Source organism: Stegastes partitus, unplaced genomic scaffold (genome assembly GCF_000690725.1).
Source record: "Stegastes partitus isolate 25-593 unplaced genomic scaffold, Stegastes_partitus-1.0.2 Scaffold349, whole genome shotgun sequence".
In the NCBI taxonomy this organism is placed as follows: domain Eukaryota; kingdom Metazoa; phylum Chordata; class Actinopteri; family Pomacentridae; genus Stegastes; species Stegastes partitus.
In genome coordinates, this window is record NW_007578080.1 from 299593 (window position 1) to 321409 (window position 21817).

General features: G+C 42.0%; 1 protein-coding gene across 1 annotated transcript in view; it reads left to right on the forward strand.

Moving 5' to 3' along the window:
- The window catches only part of cux2b (cut-like homeobox 2b), an 83265-nt gene extending 66112 nt beyond the window's left edge, over positions 1-17153 (forward strand). The window contains exons 5-22 of the mRNA XM_008284161.1: positions 1204-1344; positions 1577-1736; positions 2630-2709; positions 3122-3188; positions 5767-5815; positions 6508-6612; positions 7724-7915; positions 8028-8086; positions 8187-8235; positions 8515-8614; positions 8937-9566; positions 10559-10660; positions 10844-11682; positions 14856-15021; positions 15199-15504; positions 15597-15785; positions 15883-16159; positions 16340-17153. Coding sequence (XP_008282383.1) covers positions 1204-1344; positions 1577-1736; positions 2630-2709; positions 3122-3188; positions 5767-5815; positions 6508-6612; positions 7724-7915; positions 8028-8086; positions 8187-8235; positions 8515-8614; positions 8937-9566; positions 10559-10660; positions 10844-11682; positions 14856-15021; positions 15199-15504; positions 15597-15785; positions 15883-16159; positions 16340-17153 — 4325 coding nt within the window. The remainder of the gene's footprint in view (positions 1-1203; positions 1345-1576; positions 1737-2629; positions 2710-3121; positions 3189-5766; positions 5816-6507; positions 6613-7723; positions 7916-8027; positions 8087-8186; positions 8236-8514; positions 8615-8936; positions 9567-10558; positions 10661-10843; positions 11683-14855; positions 15022-15198; positions 15505-15596; positions 15786-15882; positions 16160-16339) is intronic.
- The last annotated feature ends 4664 nt before the right edge of the window (positions 17154-21817 follow it).

The window sequence follows — 21817 nt, forward strand, 5'->3', positions numbered from 1 at the left end:
TGTATGACCAGGATTTCAACAAATTGCACATTGCAGAAGTTTTGGCTCTCTGATGAGCATTTATTTTCGTGGCCTGGCGGCTTGGAGTTTGGATTCTCTCAGTGGCATCTGGCAAAGTTTAAACGTCTGTGGCTCCAACTTCTTATGAAAAGTCACTTCAGTCAGTGCCCATACTGAAGAAGGGATCCAATTGAGTTCCACACAGAAGTCTAAGATGAGTGGATGAAAGCTGTGGGAGAAAAGTTTGTGCAGCAAAGCAGCGATTTTCCTCCTCTTTTAGAGTTTTGAAGGGCTGCGGTGTGTGTGTGTGCGCATGTGTGTGCGCGCGTGTGTGTGCATGTGTAAGTGTGTGTGTGTGTGTAAGTGTGTGTGTGCGTGAGGGTGAGTGCGTATGTGTGCGTGTGGCTCTACATCTTGCCTCCCCCCTTGTCAAGGAGCTCCCCTGAGCTTCCTTCTCTGTGCTTTGGCACTAGAAGTCACCTCCTTTGGTGTTCGGCAGGCAGGTACACAACAGGAGCAGCTCTCTCTCTCTGAGCTGTTGAACTTTTCGGGAGGGGAAGAAAGGGAAGGGGAAGATTAAAAACAGCCCTGTGATGTGGAGTGCCGAGCTGCCTCCTGAGAATTCCTGGCATAATAATTTAAATGATCAAATGATACAGAGGAGACTTGTTAGCTGAGAAACAGCCTCCTAGTTGGCCCCATGGGCCCGGTGCTGCCGCGCATGCATTGCAAAACAGCTCCTCTGTTGTGCTAAAGAATCCCGCTTTTTTTTAACCCCCTTTTCAGGAGCAGACTTTTTCCACACTTTGCCTAGGTGTATACTTGGGACTTAAGTCTCTGTCACATATTCATTGTAATCTTTTTGTCTTCATTGCCATTCATGAGCATGTAAGAAGACTCATTAGATTTGATTTTTGTACATGTGAAGGGTCGGAACAACACTTGTGTCATTAGGTCCAGCCTGTGAAATTTTCAAAGGCGGCTGAGTGGGGAAAGTCTAAGAGTCACTCTTTGGAAACAAGTCTCAGTGGAATAGTCTGCTTCTGTTGAAACTGCGATGCAGAAAACTCTGTAATGTGCTTTACAGGCAGCGCACACAGTAAAACAGCTATTTTGCTTTTTTTTGAAAAGTAGAAGTGTGTGGATATCATGTGAGTCTTAGTAGTTCTTTCTGCAGAGATTTGTTTGTGTCTCGTTCCACAGATCCAGCTCCCGTGCTGGAGGCCTCACATTCCCTGGAGGAAAGGCTGCAGCAACTTCAGAGCTCGGCCCCAGACAGCGAGGCCCTGGTGCGAGAGATCAGCGGGCACTGGAAGAAACACCTGGAGTGCCTTGAAAAGACAGGTCAGGCCAAAATCATTTACATCAGGTAGCGCTCAAGTGGCTGCTGCTACAGCACATGCCTGCAAGTGCTGGAAGGTTCATTGAAATGCAGCAGGTCTTGAATTATACCAGAATATCTGAAGAAGTGTGAAAAATAGTCAGCTTAAGATGGATATTTCATATAAAAATAAATCATATTCAGTATCAGGGCACTCACTTTATAAACTCATGGCAGCTATCTTCATCCACACAGAGCCCCCAGAGGACGGTCCAGCAGTCTCAGGAGCAGCCGTGACAGAGGAGACCCCAGAAACCAGCTCTCCAGTCTCCCTGATGACCCCCAATAGCACACCGGCTCCTGGAGCTCCAGGCTCCCCACAGCAGAACTGCCAGGACCGAGCTGAGGACCGAGGGTGAGGACCAGTAAATAGTCCTCCTTAACACCCGTGAAACGCAACTGTCCCTAAGACTTTATAGCATTTAAAATTGTCAGAATATTATTAAGGACTGACCTCCATGCAGTCATGATTGTAATGAAAGATACGAGTGACAGTTTTAGTTGGAAAGGTTATTTTAGGATTGCTTTTCCACCAAAAATGAAAGCTGTACCAAACAAGCAAGCTTCTCTACATCAGTAGAGTTACAGTTTGGGCATCTCTGTAGCTCCACAGTGCTTCATTTATAATGGTTGTTGTGACACTTTTTTCCTTCGTCAAAAAAGTGCATGTCCTATGGTTTTAGTATTGCACTTGTCCATAGTATGATTTTGATATTTTCATTAAACGTTTAGCCCGAATGTTATAAACATTTTCCAGTGCATGCATATATATATATATATATATATATATATATATACATACACACACACATAGTTGTCACACTTTCCGCTATTTAAAACAACAATGCTCAGCTTTTGTTCTGATATTGTAAAAAGTACATGATAAATAATTTGCTGTCTGTGAGCTGATTGAATCAGACTTCTCCGTTTAGCAAACACTAACTTTTTCAGTTGTCTTGGGAACATTCTGGGCTGTAGTAAGAACTCCAATTTTGCAAAATGGTTAAGAAAAGTAATCCTCATTATCCAAAACATCAATTGTGGCTCCAAAGTGCCCCTAAAACATATCAGCATTGCTTCTAGAAATTTCAGTTTTTGTGACCTTCACCACACATGCCCTCCCGTGATGGGAGGATTTTAGGGTTTTTAACGGCATTTTTCAGTCTCAAGGCCTAAAGTTTGGGTTGTTGTAGCTTTAACCGTGTGGCCATGATGTAGTGAAGGAACTGACAGAGTCTTTTCTCTTAGGGAGGCGGAGGAGAGTGCTGATGTTAGCTTGGCTGACAGACTATCAGAAGCCGAGGAGAAGATCAAAGTTCTGCATTCATGTAAGTGGTTTACACACTGGCATGTACTGGAGCTGTTAAATTTAATTTAAACCCATTAAAGAACCACTACTTGTATAATTGCAGTATGGTGCCCCCTGCTGAAACACCGTCGTCCTGCTGGTGCTCTGTTTACATAAATAAAAGTTAAAACGGAGACATTTTTACCCAGGAACTTTGGGTTTAACTGAATGTACCAGTAAAGAATGTGCTTTCAGGGAATTCTTTGACTGTTAAAGGTTCGCCAACACTGGCAATGTTGAACTAAATGCAAGCTGTGTTTTAAATATAGAAAATGTATTAATGTATTCAGAAATTGAATGGCTAAATAAATCTGCAATGTAGCTTTAAGGTTAAAGTTCATATGTTTTTTTTAAGTTAATATCTTACTTTCCGCCGTCCTGTCTCTCACCAGCTTTGAATACTGCACAGACAGAGCTGCTGGACCTTCGGTGTAAATACAACCAGGAGATGACCAACAAGTAAGAGTCTGCCTCATATTTTACATTTTATGTTTGCTTCACCACATATTTCTGACAAACTTTCATGAGACTCCACCTTTCCCTCCTGCAGTCGTGATGGTTGCACACTGCCATCTCTGTGGCCTTCCTCACTGGTGCCTGCTGTAGCATTTCCAGTCTTACTTTGCCTACATAAACTCACGTCCAGTGTAGAGCTGAGGAATGCCATTGTAAAGGCGGAGAGTGAGAGTGACTCAGCCACTAATGCAGGTCGATGAGAGAGGTCTGTGTTTGCCTTCACCGGCAGCTCGGCCTTGACAGCCCTCAAGAAGAATTGCTCCATTTAAAGATTGCTTCAGAAAACACTCTACCTTGTCCTGGTCTTTGAGCGCAATGTATCCACCGCACGCCTGAAATGAATCTGAGCTTGTATGAAGGATGTCGATAGACATTCAAAGTAAACACTCCTTTGTTTGGGTTGTGCTCCAGAGCACAGTCAGCCGCTGCTAATGGATTTTCTCCCAGGCTTAATCCATGGCACAGTTGAAGTGATGTTTCTGGACCCACTGCCATCCATTTTGTTGGATTGGACACATTTTCAGTTCAGCGTTACCTTTTGCGCAGAGTTGCAGTTTGAAAGACTGTCTTCGAGATGTGGTTTGTCATAAAGTGTGTGTGCTGTCCCGGTCACAGTCGTGTGGGCTGACAGTAGCAGCACTGACCCCAGAGCTCCGGCTGCAGTTATCCCTTCCTGACCCCGAGCCGCCGAACGCCGCGCCGGCCTCTATTACTCTCACTGACTGTTTCCTCAATGTTGATAAGAAAGACTATTTGTCTGCTTCGGCTTGAGTAGCTGAACAGGTAATCAATACAAAACATTTTCCGTACTGCACAAGTTCATTAAACGTGGCGCTGACACCTGTTAGTGTTTGCTGTCAGTGGGGTGCCATCTATCCTGGCCTTATTGATAGAACCTGGGCACTGCCACGACCCTCTGAAACCAGAGCTGTACCGATGATAATTAACGCCAAGAATAGATTTGGTTTCAGACAGTATCTGACTCATTCTATGTCTCATTGTACAAGTACTGGATTACTGTATTTTGCTTTCTTGAATCCTTAAAACTCAACGATCCTATTGGATTCATCACATTTTGGTAATAACTCAGCTTGATGTGAGTCAATGGAGCAGATAGGTGGAATATATAAAAGATAATGAAGGTTTGGCTGAATTTAGTTAGTCTAATTTGGATTTAAAAAGTCTGGCGTGTTCTTTGAACAGTTTTCCTCTTTTGGTAAAAAGGACTGCTGTGTCCTGAAACTTGAGAATCCTATGTGCATATTTAAATCAATCACAGCATCCTCGTTAATTCATCCTTATCTACCTTTTGAAAATCAGGTCCCATGTGTGCAAAATGAAACTGTTGAACTTCAAACAAACCTCATGAATAATCCTGCTGAGCTTCTGTTTAAATTAGATTGCTCTGATTGTTAGATGTATGGAGGCAAGTTGGAGTTCAGTCTCCAGAGTTCTGAGGAAATGGATCATATAAGCATCTACCTACTGCTTGGCCACCTCTGAGAAGGGCTGTGTGTCACCAGGACAATCCCTGTACAGCAGTTTACAGTCAAACTTGAAATTACACTTGGTTGATTTGTTTCTCTGTATCTTGATATGACAATTGGGTATTAAGCTGTTTTCAAGTTAAAATTTAATGTAAAAAATAATAATAAAAAAAGATCCTTTAAAAATAACCTGCTGGGGGATTTGAAGAAAAAGTAATAGAACTGTTAAATTATGTAATTATTAGAGATTTTTTGATGACAAGTGAAATATGTGGTGGCATACCAAAAATTTGGACTCATGATGTAATTGTTTCAAAAATCCTGGCTGCAATTTTGAATTTCCGGTGCTGAAATGCCAGCGGAAAAGCAATAATACACTCCATTGCCATTTTATCAGGTACATCTAGCTAATAATGACAGTCTAATTAATAATGACATCTAATTCAGCAGTCCTGCAATAGAGCCTCCCTATATGAAGGTTATATTGTTGGATTTTTGTGTGAGTGTTGAGTTGGCTTTGACAGTTTTCCAAACTGTAGTTTATGTTGAACTGTACAGTGTGTTAACAAAAATAGAGGTTAATGAGATGTCTGTGAAGATTCTCAGTCATCCAGGTCATGGTTATTCTGGTAGATTAATCTACCAGGTTAGTGAGAGTTTTTTGTGCATTATCATTGATATAGTGTAGACACTACAGAGGCCTCTCAGTATAGTGTATGCGCAGATGTGTTCGTGTGTACATTTAACAGCATGCTATGCTAGCTGTAGATCTAGATAGAACAAGTACAACACTACTGTATATTGTATTTGGTTGTGCTCTGAATCAATCATTATAAGGTAATGATCCAAGGCATAAAACTCTTTAAACTTAGATTTCTGGAAATATGTATGAAGCAAATGAAAGTGACATTTACTTGAATAACCTTACTGTCAGTTTTCAGCTTTATGTTCTAGTTGAGCTTGTTTTTTTAAAAAGGAGAATATCTCCTCAGTAATCCTGCCATCGTCCGTCTGTCTGTCTGTGTGTGTTCTAGGGCTGAGGAGGTCGACGCCATCATGGCGAATCTTGAGAAAGCAAACCAGGTGAGTACAGTCTTCCTGTGCACTTCTCTGATTGAGATGCTCCTTCGTTAAGGTAATCACTCCTGTAATCAAGCCTTGGCTTTAATTAGACACCCTCCGTCCTGTGCTCCCCCCTCCTTTCCTCCCCCTTCTACCTCCCCTCCCCTGAGTGTGTGATTAGCGAGTGTAAACCTGAGCCCCCGTCGGTGGGCGCGCTATGGCAGCACGGCTCCACTCAGCAGAGAACAGGAGACTGCCGAGCGCGATTGATGCCGGAGTGCCGAACGCCAGGGTTCTTAGTTATCTCATTGCCTTGATTGCTTCCTATCCTGGTGATACTTCTTTTCTTCTGCTCCTTTCTTCTCCCTCTGCTTTTCTCTCTTGCACTCTTTTTCTCACTCTGCTGCTCTCTGCCAGCAGCTTCTAGATAAATGTTCTCAAAATGAATCATTAATTAGCAGGCCGGGTGTGACAGAGCAGGTAAACAGTTTGGGGAATAAAGTGGGCTGACTAAACAGCCCCCTCAGCAGAATAAACCGATGGCTGCACTCGTCTGTTTGGGCCTCTGTTCAGGTTTTCACTCCTCTCTAAATTTCTGAGCAAGGGCGCCTTCACCGCTTCATGCATACACACTCACCTTGATCATCTTGTGAGCCTATTGATGTGGCTAGTGAATGAAAACTGTAACGCTGTGATACCGTGTCTGTGCACAGAGAGCAGAAATGGCTCAGAGGGAAGTGGAGAGGCTAAAGGAGCAGTTAGCCAGTGGCCAGAGTGCCACCACAGGGAGCTGCCATCCAGCAGAGGGCACTAGCAGGGTAAGAACAATGTGATGTCAGGTGTAAAATACTTCTTTTTTTAATGGCCACATCTAGTCAGCAGTGCAGTAGTGAGTGACTACAATTCTAGTATTCAATTAGTACTTTTTGGAGGTGTTCATTCATTACATGTCGCGTTGTAGTTCTACTTAACTGCATTTCACAGGAATATATTGTACTTTTCACTCCACTCCATTTTTTGACAACTATGTGCTACTTTGTAGGTTTAACATAAAAAGATTTTCTTTTAAAATATGATCACTTTCAGAATATTAAGTCTTTTTTTTTTTTTTTTTACACACACACACGAAACATATTTAATAAAGCTCGCTGAAGACATCTGAAGATATTAATGCATCATTGACAAAAACAAACTGACACAAACCATTTCCTGCATTATAAGTTACTTTACCTGTGACACTTCAAGTGACTTAGACGAATACATTTTTGAGTAATTTTAAATTGTGGTGATCTTACTTTTACCAAAGTAAATAATCTTCTCATGTTTTTATTTTGTTGTTGTGACAGTTATCAGTTAGTTGAAAATTGTGATTTATTTTTAGACTGAGTCACTAAGGTAATAGACAGCAACACCCATCATCCTCATCTAGACAAAACTTTAAGAAAATACAACACAAATAAATAATTATGTGAACACAAAAAAAACATTTCTGGCAAATTTTCTGTAAATACTTGAGCATATAAATCACCACTTAACAAGACTGTCTATCTCTTTGATATTACATTTCAAGTGCATGGTCAAATTCAGTCCTTTAATTCTTGCTTTTCTTTTTTTAATCAAAACAAGGACAAACTAGTATATTATAAAAGTATAAGATCACCTGTCAGACATACAGGTATAGTACAGTGTCTTTAAACATAATCATGTAAGTATCCCTTGAATAAAAATTTAAAATGATGACCACCATAACTTGTACTTTAAATGCATTTGTTCTGTACAAATCCTCACACTCTCAAACCACTGACAAACAGTATCACATCACCACTTCAGAGGATGTAATTAACTGACTGCCCTCACTCCTTTTTTAATCACCTTTTTCCACTTCGTCCTCACACTACACTTCCTCATGCCTCCCTCTCACCCTGTCAGGAGAAGAACGAGAAGGGTGATGTGTTGCCGTCCCAGCTGGAGGCTGCCTTGCTGGCTAAAGACCGTGAAATCCTCCGACTTCTTGAAAACATTCAGCGAATGCAGTTCACACTGCAGGAAGTGCAAGAGACCTCAGCCAATCAGATTCTAGAGCTGGAACGTCAGCTGACCTATAAGACAGAAGCTATCGAGGTAAGTGGCTGCAACACATGAGGAACACCTCATCTGTCCGTAGCGACTCCAATAATTAATGAGTCTCCTATTAAGAATTAAAAAATGTTTCTTCTTTTTTTTTCCAATTCAGAGATTAGAAGCTAAACTGCAATCCCAGATGGACTATGAAGAGATTAAAACTGAACTCAGGTGATAATTGGTGTTGCTGGAATGTGTCACTAATTTATAGTAATGTAATTAATGTTAATCCAGCTGGATGACTTTTATGCATTTTTGTTTTTGTCTGCAGTATCCTAAAGGTAATGAAACTGGCTTCAGCAAATGGCAGCTCATCCCAGGTATGGAGGATCCTGCACGATCCTATTGTTCACACGGCAGTTTTAAGCCAACTAGTATTCTTTTTTTCCTCTTTTTTTTTAACCAAAGTAGACCTTTGGTTTTGTTCTTAATGTTCTCTTGTTGTCAGGGAAGAAAAATGATAGCAGTGCCATTGAATGCTTCACTGATCCATCACCCATTATAAGGATATTGACAGCCACTGTAATTGATTAATCAAAAATTAACAGCTTTTGTGTGTGTGTGTGTGTGTGTGTGTGTGTGTGTGTGTGTGTGTATAGGATTCTGCCAAGGCTGCAGAGGCTCTTTTGCTGGATAAAGAGGCCTTTCTTCCATCTCACAAGTACCTGGTGGATAAGACCCGAATATTGCACAGCAATGGTATCCAGCTTCATTTTCTGTATAAAACTCATAGTTTAAATAGTTTAGTTCACAAAGCTGTGCAGTCTTTAGAGGCAGCATGTTTTGTCACTGATTGCTTGGCACTCACTGGTCAGCGCAGTCAATTCTCTTGTCGATTTTTTTCAGACCTAAATCTCTGTGCATAAACTGAGCATGCAAAGCAACTTGCAAAGCTAAAAAACAAATGATTTAATTCATGCAATATATGTTATCAGCTAGATATCAGTCAGTCGATTACACTATTGTTGCTATATGTATCCCACACAAACTCAGCAAGAGACCATGTGTTTTCTGTCCCCAGATGATGACCATTCTGAGGACACAGGTAGGGAGACAGGAAGGCCTCCTGGCTCCCATTCATCCTCCTCTCAGGCGGACAGTCGTGCCTCCCCCAGCCCCGGTCCCCCCACCCTGGATGGCTCCTCCTCCAGCCACGATCTCCCCCGTCCTTTCTCTGTGTCCCCATGCTCCGGGGACCGACTGTCAGGAGACCACATCCTCCACAAGCAACTCCTCTCCCCTCACTTTAAAAAGGACGGCCTCATGGCTTTCCCCACCGCCCTCTATGCAGCCAAAGTTGCCCTCATGTCAGCGTCTCAAGGGTCTGCAGGTGCTGGCAGTGTAGACGCCGGCTTGCCCAGTGACCAGTCAGAAAGCGGCAGCTCAACTGCAGGAGACGAGGACCAACTGGACACAGCAGAGATCGCCTTCCAGGTGAAAGAGCAGCTGCTGAAGCATAACATTGGCCAGAGAGTGTTTGGCCACTATGTGCTGGGCCTCTCCCAGGGCTCGGTCAGCGAGATCCTGGCAAGACCCAAACCCTGGAGGAAGCTGACTGTGAAAGGCAAAGAGCCTTTTATTAAGATGAAGCAGTTCCTCTCTGATGAACAGAACATCCTGGCACTCAGGACCATCCAGGTCCGCCAGAGAGGTGAGTGAGAAAACATGCAGTCACAGTTGGAGAGTATTCAGGGCAGCATTACTTACAGCTCTACAGCATGGGATGATAGGGGCGTAGGATGAGAAAGTTGCTCACTTTAAGTCACCTTCTTAACCTTCTTATTCTGCCTCTTGTTAGCAAATTCTACGATGAATTGATCAAATTAATGAAACAAGTATTGCATTTGTAGCCAAAGTCTAATGCAGCTCATTCCTTTTCATCCAACAGATCTATACAAACACTTTTCCTCTTCCTCTTTTCCTACTATGATCATGGGTACTTGCTTAAAGTCAGTCCCACAAACAGTGCCTTGCTTTCTTTCCCCTTTTTAGGAAACTATATATTTGTGACCATAGTTATTTGTGTCTTTATCAGTTTCAGTTTTTGTCATGGTATTTGTACAGCAACTCAAAGCTGACCCAGCAATTAGTTTTGTATGAACAAATTCATTAACGCCTTACAATTAGTTTAACTTTTAACCTCACTTTTGTCTCGACCTGAAAACAGATGATACTGGTAAACAGCTGTAGGCACATGTGGCCAGATCTACAAAACTACTGAAGTTGTTGGAGCAGGCTCTTTTCAGAGCATTTTAGGGCGTTGGAGTCTACAAAGCTACGATGTACCAATAAGTTCTTAGGGCAGATGTAATCATGTCATCTTGTTTTGGTGGCTTAGCTCCTGGACCTGTGTACGTTTAGACCTTCTAATCTACTTGGACCTCATCCTTGACTTCTTCACGGTTTCCTCTGCCATGTTTATAGTGTTACTTTTAAACTTTGTTTTCTCCCTAGATTCACAGCTTTTGAAAGTTGAGCTTCCCGTATACTGCAACCTCAGACAGCACGCGCTCAAAGGCAGCCATTGATCTACCAGTCAAAAGCAAAGCCTTGGAACTGCTCTCTGATCAACCATCCCACTCACCCCCCTCCTCTCTCCTCCCTCTCCCTCTCTCTATCTCTTTCTGTTACCCTCTGTGGCAGGGAGCATCACTCCACGCATCCGAACTCCTGAAACTGGGTCAGACGACGCCATTAGGAATATCCTGGAGCAGGCCAAGAAGGAGATCCAATCCCAGAGGGGAGGTGAGGATGAAGCTGCGAGTCAACTCATAGTTAAAACACATTTTGATAGATTTTATTTATTTATTTATTTTTATATTGACAATGATTTTTTAAATCTATTTTGATTGCTACTTTAATGCGTCTAAATTGGGAAGGTGGCTTGAGCGTGCATTGATGTCAGTGTGTGGGGTCTTTCTTATTTAGGTGATGGCAAGTCATCTTTAAACAGCTCATCAGGCAGAAGCAGTAACGGGGCAGGCAGCAGCTCTGACGAAACCATAAAGAACATCCTAGAACAGGCCAGGAGGGAGATGGAGGCGCAGCAGCAGGCCCTGATGGAGATGGAGGCTTGCGGGAGGGCCTCGACTGCCAGCTCAGGAGTTCAGATGGAACGTCTGGGGCCCCCTGAGCGCTCCAGGGGCCTGCCTTTACCCATCTCCATCAAACAAGAGGAAGGGGGCTGTGTTACTGTATGCATGGCCAATCCCATCAGCAGCCCCCAGACACCCCTCAGTGTCCTCTCCCCGGCTGCTTTTGTCCAAAACATCATTCGCAAAGTCAAGTCAGAGATCGGTGAAGCAGGCACCTACTTTGATCAGCACTGGTCTCAGGAGCGGGGACCCCTCGGACTCGTTGGCTGTGGTAGCTCTCGGCCCTTTAGTTCGGTCTCCCCTTCCTTGTCTTCCTCCTCCTCCGGGCCCTCCACCTTGCCTCGACCCTGGCCCCGCCTCGAGAATGGCGAGTGTCTCCCTAACAGCGAGGAGGCCTCTGCCGCCGAGGACGAGTTGGGCCTGGGCCGCCCGGTAGAAGTGAAGGTGGAGTCGGACACCTCCGTAAGCGGCGAGTCTCCAGGACCGGGCCCAGGACGCCTCTCCTACTACCCAGCATATATCCCTCGTGCACTGAAACCCACCGTGCCCCCTCTGACACCAGAGCAGTATGAGATGTACATGTACCGGGAGGTGGACACCATTGAGCTGACCAGGCAGGTGAAGGAGAAGTTGGCGAAGAACGGCATCTGTCAAAGGATCTTTGGTGAAAAGGTCAGCTACTGCTCTGTCATATTAACGAGTGCACACTGCAAAACAAACAGCCTGAAAATAATAGCATCTTTCCCTACAGCAAGAGATAAGAGAAATGAGAACATGAACACTAATTTAGGAGTTATAATATCCATTATTTTAGATAAAACTGAATACAATATCATGGGAGACTCAAACAGGTGTGTTAAAATGTAACATTTTGTTCAGTCTTATAGACAGTTAATGTAAGCAGCCACTGATAGTAAATGAATATTTGCCACGTTCCTGTTCTCCATGGTTTCAGATTTTCAGACAACATGAAATATTAGTCTGAAGTTACCTCGGTACTCACAAAACACATTTAATTATCTCAACAAACAAAGCAAAAACTCATCCATGTGAAAAAGTAATTGCCTTCTTTAAACCTAATAACAGGTCCCACCACTTTAGCAGTAATATCTGCAGTCCAAAGCTTCTTATAATTAGATAATAGTATTTCACTTGACTGTGAAAGAATTTTAGACTGCTCTTTAGAATTTCTTACCACCAGCAGGCTTTATGCTTCCCATAATAATACACACCATGAGCATCTCCACGCTTTTACATGTCAACATCACGTTTTACTGTTCATATGATGATCGTATCAACAGTTACGTATCCAAGCCCTGTAGAAAATTAGTCTGAGGTGTTGCATTTGCTTTACAGTAGGTATACTAGAACCTGCGCTGTTTAAAAGGTTCCCTTCTTCATTACTCTCTGCCTACAACATTATCCTAAAAGCCTTCAGGTAATTATCTACGAGTGTGTGTGAGCCATGGATTCTGCTTTACCACTGTTAATTTAATCTTTAGGCCCTCTAAGACACGCGCTCCTTTCTATTTATCTGACAGCATCTGAACATGTTGCCGTCATGTCTGAATGAGCACACTGCTCACTTTTCCAGAAAGTCACAAGTGCAGTCGTACTGGTATCATTACAGTATCGCTTTTGACACGACACAACTCTGAACTGGATACAATCAAAAACATCGTGCCACAGAGAGCAAAAGACAGCTAGCTGCCAAAATCATAAAACACATGTCTTGTTTAGTTTACCCTACAATTTCACATCTATTACAAACTGATGTCCATATAATATAGAACTTCACTGCAAAGAAGACAGCACAGTTCAGAACAATGAGACTCGTCACTAATGAAGGAAATCTCGGTTTTGACAAAATAGTAACACGGAATAAGGTTTAGTTTGTTGTTTCCAGCTGTTTGTAGGAGTCTTTCCTCTGAGTTTATTACATCCATCAAACAGCAGCAGGATCCACATAAACATCCCCAACAAAGGAGAGTTGTGCTTATTCACAAGAAACCGTTTACTTATAATAATAAGCTATCTCTGACATGGAAACAGCATCGGTTAGGACATAACGGCAGGTTGCACTGTTTTTTTTTCCGTTTCTTTACATCAGGTGAGCTGTCACACTTGGTATCACAGTTTATATACTGACGTAGCAATCATCTTCAGCTTGAGTCCTGAGCTCCATCACAGCTGTCTGGATATTTTTTATTTTACTGGTGGTACAGCAGTGGTTAGATTATCATTGCACATGGATTGAATTTTGAGTGTTTAGGAAAACCTACGTAAACTGAACTGTTAGTCTTTGGACTGTTTGATGAGCTGCTCTTAGTTTAAATGTATTATTTGTTTGTTTTTGCATTATTATTAATTACACATCACTTGATGTTCTGTCCAATCCTGTGTGACTGACAAATATTACGTTTGTACTATGCATTTCTCTGTCATTTTGGTGGGTATGTCTGAATGAAACCACAAGGAACAATAATGTATGTAATTGACAGAATGTTGTCATTTTAACAGACGGATGAAGCAGCATGGTAAAGTTTCCCATGTCTGAGAAGGACTGTTTTTTTCTTTACCTTTCTTGTTATTTGGGCAACCACACTGTTTTTAGCTGAGAGGCCTGCATTTAGATGAGTAGTCATTTGTACCCTTGAAGAACCTTTGGGAGCCTTATTACAAGTTTTAGCCATACCAAAGTATTCCCAACGCAGATAGCTCTCCCTACGGTTTAGCGGGTTTGTAAGTCTTTCCAGACTGATGGATTTCAACCGCTCATCGCTTTAGGAATTTCCTTTGTGGCAGAGTGTGCTTGTAGGAATTTTGTCTTCATTAGTTGACTCTGATGAACTCAGAAGTATTTAACTAAATCTAGTTGTCAGTGAAGTATAGTTGAGTATGAAAGGGAAATATTTTTTTCAAATAGAAAACATTAGTGTTAGAAGCATTTGTTCCTTATTAAAAAAATAAAATCACAAATTGAATGGCTTACATGATGTGGTTTCCTTAAACCAGATGTTACATTTTAGCTAAACATTTGGAACCCTTCACTGTGGCAACTTTGCAGCAGAGGAAAGTGTATTCACAACACTGTTTTATTTGCATTTGTCCTGAACTGAACGACGGTACGTTCTATATTAGTTTTCCTAGTTCAGCCCCAGAAAATGTGACTATCTATCTAGCAAAAAAAAAAAAACCCTCAGGGTGTGTTCCTCAGCACCTCTGTGATTTGTCAGTTTCTTCTCTCGGGTGGATAAAATATAACAGTTTTCATGGTGGCAGATTTTTCTTGGAGATATTAAGTCTTTATTGTCAAATTTGTAAATTCTTGACTGTTAATTTGATTACTGTATTGTACTCTTAAACGCAGTTACACTCCCGTTGAAGACAGAGCAACAGTTTAAATACTATGTCTTTTTCTCACTTATTCAGATTTGTGTCATTAAAAAACTAAAACAAAAAGGTGAATAAAGAACATTTTCCTTTTCTGCAATGTTCCCTGTTGATTTAAGGCCACTCTTACTTATCTACTCAGTGAATTGCTCCACAGTCATAAAAAATATAATGTGCCAATTATTTTGACCAGTGGATTTTTACCTTCAGTGAATGTGCTGCAAGTCGAACTAAAACATTGCACTTAACCATCATTAACATTTACAGTGTGTTGTTTCCCTCTAGTGGTTGTTTGCTGAAAGTGCATCACTGAGGCCAAATGTTAGGAGCAAAAACTTGCCTAACAATTATTTGGATCGTCATTTAGTTGTGCCATTTATACATTTGGTGTCAGCAATGTTATATTTAGTGCAATTATTTACAGTATATTAACCTGCGGTTGTGTGGCACAGGTTCTGGGGCTTTCTCAAGGCAGTGTGAGCGACATGCTGTCTCGGCCCAAACCCTGGAGCAAGCTGACCCAGAAAGGCAGGGAGCCCTTCATCCGCATGCAGCTGTGGTTGCTGGATCAGCTGGGCCAGAGCCTCAACCAGACCCCGAACCAGGGCCACGCTCAGGGTGAGGCTGCGTTTTACAACACACACTCTCTCACAAGCAGCAACAGAGACTCTGCGATACCAAAATGTGAAAAACTAATTCTTGAAATATTTTGACCTAAAATGGATGCAAGACAGAGTGTGACTTGAGTCGTGCCTGCATCCTGGCAATAAACGTATTATTCCTTCTTACTTTCAGATAAAAGCCCAGTGACGGCCCAGTCCTCACCGTCTCCACCTCCTAGCCCAGCAGAGAGCCACCCAAGTCCTCTGGTTGAGCCTGTCAGTCTCTCCCTTGAGAGCAGCAAAGAGAACCAGCAGCCTGAGAGCCTGAGCTTGGGGCTGCCCACCCACCCAGAGGGGGGGAAATCCATGCCGAGCCTCACGGCTCTGCATCAGCCCACAAACCCACTGGGGATCCAGGAGCTGGTGGCCATGTCTCCAGAGCTGGACACCTACGCCATCACCAAGAAGGTCAAGGAGGTGCTAACAGACAACAACCTTGGTGGGTCTGAGTTCACACTGTTTGTTAAGCTGACTCTCCTCTTAAATGCAGACACCAGTCTTTCATGTACTTTGTATATTTGTTTCCAACAGGCCAGCGTCTTTTCGGGGAAACCATCCTGGGTCTGACTCAAGGCTCGGTGTCTGACCTGCTCTCCAGGCCCAAACCTTGGCACAAACTCAGTCTGAAAGGCAGGGAGCCATTTGTCCGCATGCAGCTTTGGCTCAATGACCCTCACAATGTAGACAAGCTGAGGGCCATGAAGAAGATGGAGAAGAAAGGTGAGGACGCAGACTATATTCTTTAATATTGTTCAGTAAGATAATTTACTGGTGTTTTGTAATCCCCTTACACTGGATCTCCCTTTCTGTCCTCTAGCCTACCTGAAGAGGCGGTACGGGCTGCTGAGCACTGGCTCGGACAGCGACTCTCCCAGCACTCGTTCTGAGTGTGTGAGTCCAGCCTTGGCCTCGCTGGACTTGTGTCCCTACAGCCAGGTGAAGAAGCCTCGGGTGGTGCTGGGCGCTGAGGAGAAAGAAGCCCTGAGGAAGGCCTACCTGCTTGAGCCCTACCCCTCTCAGAACACCATTGAAATGCTGGCCTCACAGCTCAACCTCAAAACCAACACTGTCATCAACTGGTTCCACAACTACAGGCCAGTCCAATGCCCTTTGTGACCTTTACTAATGGCTGCCTTTGTTGTTTACATTACTACTTCACCTTTACTTAAATGTGCTACCAAACATGTTAAATGTGAATGATTAAAGTAAGCTTAAATATCCTCTCTCTGAAACTTTCCTTTAAGTGAGTGTCTAACGGTGGTGTTTGTGTGCAGGTCTAGGATGCGACGGGAGGTGCTGATGGAGGGTCTGCCAGATAATGACACAGATGCTGAGCACCACAGCTACTCCCCTTCAGTGACACGGAGCCCCCACTCTGATGGAGAGGAGAGGAGGCTGCAGCAGCCCTCAGGACACATCCACTCCAGCCTTCCTCTTAGCGCCAACACTGCACTGCCTCATGTCAAACAGGAGGCAATAGACAGGGAAGACGAGGCAGAAGAGGGAAGAGAAGACTCTATGAAACAGTCAAGAGTTCAGTGTTTTCCTACTGCAGTACCGTTCCCGCAGTTGAAAAGCGAGCACGAGGACTCCATCGCCGGCTGTCGTGAGCCCCACCTGGCTGGCCAGAGTCTGAGGCAGGAGGAGGGGATGAGCAGCCAGGCTCAGGGGCTCTACCCTGGAGCAGCCTCCATAGACGGCCCCCAGAGAGCCAACCAGTCTAGGCACGAGGGGGAAGAATCTGGAAAGTCGCCCGTTGACCCTGTCAGCTTCAAGGCTTCATCAGAGCCCTGCCGCAGCAGCCTAGAGGTCTCCCTCAACTCCCCCTCTGCTGCGTCCTCACCCGGCCTCATGATGTCAGTGTCCCCCATTCCTTCCTCCTCTGCTCCTATATCACCTTCGCTGCCCAACCCTCCATCGACAAGCACCAATCACAGCCTGGACCCGAACCCGCTCCCTCCCTTCCAAAGCCCCAAACTCAACAGAAGCACTCAGAGACGCAACGAGAAAATGGCCAACCTCAATAACATCATCCACAGGCTAGAGAGAGCAGCCAATCGAGAAGAAACACTGGAATGGGAGTTTTAAGTCCACTTTACTTGTATCCAGTGCAGATGACCGTCGCAGCACACAGGAGAGTCTCAGATAGAGTCTTCCTGAAGACTTTGAATGGAGCCTGGCTCCTAAAGGCCTGTCCTCTCAGACTGATAACTCATAGGAAATGGGAACACAGAGCTAAACATATGGCTGAATTCCCTACAAGAACTTAAGAGTTGAAAAAAAATTATAAATGTGTATTTGTTTTTCTTTCTTTTGATAATGCATACTACTTTGAAATATATGTGACAGCACTAGCTGTTGTTTTACCTATTGGACTTGACATGAAGACTTTTGCAGCTATGGTGTCATAAAATGTACACTGAAGTTCTGTAGATTGCCACTGGGTGAGATTAAAAAAAGACCCCTGTCTTAAGCCATTAAAAGCACTATAACTATTTGAAAAGAGACATTGACCAAATTTGCTACTTTTTGAATAGCAATTTTTCAGATTTTGTCTGTAAGACTGGACAGTTTAAGTCAAGTAACATGAAATCCTATTACTGACTGAGGGATAGTCCTTTAAGACTCTAAATATTGAACATCTTGTATGTACTTAGTTTCTTGGTGATATGTTTTGAAATATTTGTAACTCACACGTATAAAATGTGGTTGTACATGTTGTAGAATTGTCTGCAATAGCCTTCTCTAAACCTGATGTAGCATGGTACTCACCTGACCCTGTTATCCTCTGTAGTTAGTCACCTGTGATTATACTTGAGCGAAAACAAGAGAAAAAAAGTTGAAAACCCTGCAAAAAATAAGAAAAAAGGAAATGTTAAATCTAATGAGTAGAATACTTTAAGTGTTTTGTTTTCTTTTTTTCTTTGGATAATCCTTGAGGTTTACAGTTTAGGGCCCTTGTGCTTTTGGTAGTAAGTGAAACATTCACTTCACACGAGCACAGTTTACATGATTTCTTTCAGACTTACCTCTCTGACCCTCTAAGGCACTGGTTCTCAGACTGTAATGGGCCAAGACACAGGACACCTGGTTTACCTCAGATTATGTTGATGCACATCATGCTATGACCATGCGTTTCATTCTTATACATAAACATGAGCCACACTTATTTGAGTCAGCAGAGGGAAAGTACAGTGTATCATGCTTCAGATGTGAGTTCATGCCTCAAAGGTCAAACATGAAGCAAGTGGGGAGTTTTAAGGAGCTGTCTTTTACAGAGAATGTGGGGAGTGATTATTCCTTTGTATGTATGTATTGTGATCCTCCTCACAGGTTAGACTGGATTAAGAGCGAAGTCTCAAAATGGGTATTTTACTGTAGCTTGGATAAATTGTACTTAAAACAAAACACCTCTGGCTTTAGCACTGTGCCACCACAGTGCTGCACATTGATCTACTTTGAGGTTAAAGCTCATAGTGTTTGAAAGCATGATACATACAGTATGACCTCTCATCAACCAGACAACATTCAATCTGTAAGTACACTATATTCAAGGACACAAAAGGTTACAGGTATCCCCTCATATTATCTTTGACCACTTGTGTATTGTGTCTGTAGACGTTTCTTTGTCATGCTTGCAAGATGTTCTTTATGTATTTTGCCTCTATTTTATACTCAGAACAGTTAACTAGATATTCAATACCTCGTGTATGAAGTACTTACAGCACTTAGATTTTGATAATTGTGAGGACTCAAGAAAATTTCAAATATCAACATTATCCTAACTTAGTGTCCACAAGTCTTTGCCTTTACTGTATCGTTGAAGTTGGTAGTAAACACTTGCACATGTCTACATAGTTCAGAGGACTTGGATTGTATTATGTAGAGATATATATTACACAATTACTAAAAAAAATAATATCTTACATTCTTGGAACAAAATGTGCTGATTATATTGAAATAGAGTGTACAGATTTAATAAACCAAACCCATTCAAGCCAGTTCTGGTCTGGCAAGCTTGCCCACGTTTTAGACCTTCTCTCAGGGTAGTCTTGCTTTTTAAAGCTTTACTGAAACAGTTGCTCTCATCAATGGTGGTGATTATGATAAACATGTGGTGTAGGGAATGACTCCGTTATACTGAACTTGTGGAAGTTGAATAATTATGGTAATTTCAACTTTCGCTGAAAATGGTGGTTTGTTGGAGAATTGTTGCTGTTTTTTAACTCATTACACACATGTGTCAAAGTACAGTGTAGATTGGAACTACCGGGATGAGGCTAATGGGTTGCATTTTTGAGATCAGTAGACTTTGCTCTCTAAAAAACTGTTTTTGTTTTCTCTTGGAGCCACAGAAGATTTTTCTCTGGTTTTCGTACCACCATATTTTGTGCATAATATACTGTATGATTACAAGTGGCATTTCTTATGTGAAAATTTCATTGTCTTTCATGGCAACATGGACATATGACTGAAAAAGAAATGTATTTACCCAGACCATTAACTCTTCATGTAAAGCTCATTTCATTGTTTTGCATGCAAATCCATTCTGGTCACATGACAAGGGATAGACTGTTTTTGTGTTATTGTTCTTGCACAGGGACATTGAATCAGCACTTAAAGTCTTTTTGCATTAGTGAAGTCCATGCATGGTGCAGCTGATAAATATGGCTCTCACAAAGTCATCATGATTCCAGTCAAATCAGACCCAACAATTACCCCGTAAACATGACTTCCAGGTAAATATTTAAGTCAAGATTATTTTGTGCCATATCATATGCCTCATGCATTATCCTCATGGAGAAATGCCTTGTGGTAAAGTGTGATCTAAGAGGTGTGTAGGGCTTTTTGTCACCCAGTCCAGAAAAAGCAAAGCTTTTAAATACAAGAGCCCTACACATTAGATGGTTTTATTTTATAATTGACATGAGTCACTAAATAATGAAGTAACTGGTCAGCAAAATTTGAATGATTCAGAGTTGCTAATATAGAAAAAATATTTACAACTCTGACACTGAGGGTTTGTCACATAAAAAAATTGTCATTTGAAAGTCAGCTGTGAGCCAATAAAGAGAAGTGTCCTGAAGGTTTAATTAACCATCTAATGCCTCTCATGTCAGGCTAATAAATGTTAAAGAATGGACAAAGGTATGCCAAGCGTCTTGGAAATGAAATTGCATATGTAAGCCATCAGTCAATACATAATTGTTTAAGATCCTGCTGTGTTGTGTTTTTATTTCTATCCAGTGAGAAACGAGCACTTTTGCTGTACAAATTAATATTAGTACACAGAAATGAATGCAAACAATTTCATAAATATACAATAACTACCATAAAACCTCACTGTATGGTCAGCCTGTGTCAATTCAGACAGAGTTTAGGAAATATGTTGCTCCATTATCTCAGGTTTTGCTTCATAAATGTGATCATCAGGGCCAAAAACTAAGTATTCTTACATTTTGGCTGAACCTATTTATACATATTTTTCAAACCTGGGAAATTTTTATTTTTAACTTAAAGAAAAATAAGTCCTTGCTGGAAAGCCATATTCAGAGGGTTCAACATCTTCAGAAATATAATTCTCAGAGCCTTTAAATTTGGCTCAGACATTACTGCTAAATTAACATGGTGGTTACAAGGCCTCAGAAAGTTCCTGTAAGTGTATATAGACGTACGTATCCATACTTTCTGTATAAAATACAGTATTTACTCAGAATTTCACCAACTTTTAAGGCCTATAATATAGCAGAATTTGATTGGTGAAAATATTGTAAAACAGTTTTCCTTTTTTTTTTGTTGCAATTTTGACATTGGGCAGTGGACTCCTCTGTAAGACTGCAAAACTGGTTTGCATAGTTGCCTATTTATCGTCATATGTGCAAAGTTACAAGTTGCTTCCATGTTGTCTTCATGTTGAAATTTAACAACATATTTTGCATTTCAGAATGTTTCCTTATAAATACTTGAAATGAACACTGAACAGTAAAACTGCTAATAATTCAACATAAATCCCAACACATATGTTTACTGAAAGAAACAATGGTAAGTGCCAACAAAAACACAATTAAAACAGAAGGATCCATGCCATAGACTGTATAAGAAAGATGGACATAGCTACCGTAACGACAACCATTGGTTTCGGCATTGAGAAAATGAAGCCAGGATTTTGCTACTTCCTGGTTCACATGTTGGATTTTTTGAGCCAGAAGAAAAAAGATTGTAAGAGGGTGGAGCCAGAGAGCAGAGATTGGTCAGACTGAGAGCTAACAACTCTTTTCCCGCCCACATTTACCTGCTGCTGTTGTTTACCGATGCTGCTGCCTCCAAAAGTGAAGCTAAACCCTCCAGGTGAGTGTAAAAGTCATCTCAGTAACTGGTTGTTTTCTGTCCACATCTGGACGATGATAAAAGCAGTGACCTGCGTTACTGTAGCTGAAGTTACTGTAAGTTAACATCAGACTGGAGCCTCTGATGGTAAAACATGAACTAACATCATGTTTAAAAGTTGTTCTGTAAATCTCAGGCTATGTTTCTTGACTAGTTCACACTGATGCTAAGTCAGGTTTGTCAGCATCATAAATGAGTTACCTGCTGTCTGTGACTAGTCTCCTGTAGGTCACATATGATCAATCATAACGGATCGATAACATTATTACAGTCTGTTAACTGCTGTCGTCTCATGGCAGATAGCAATGATCAGCAGAAACTAAACCAAGCTAACATTACACCACAGAAGACTGTCACTGACTGAT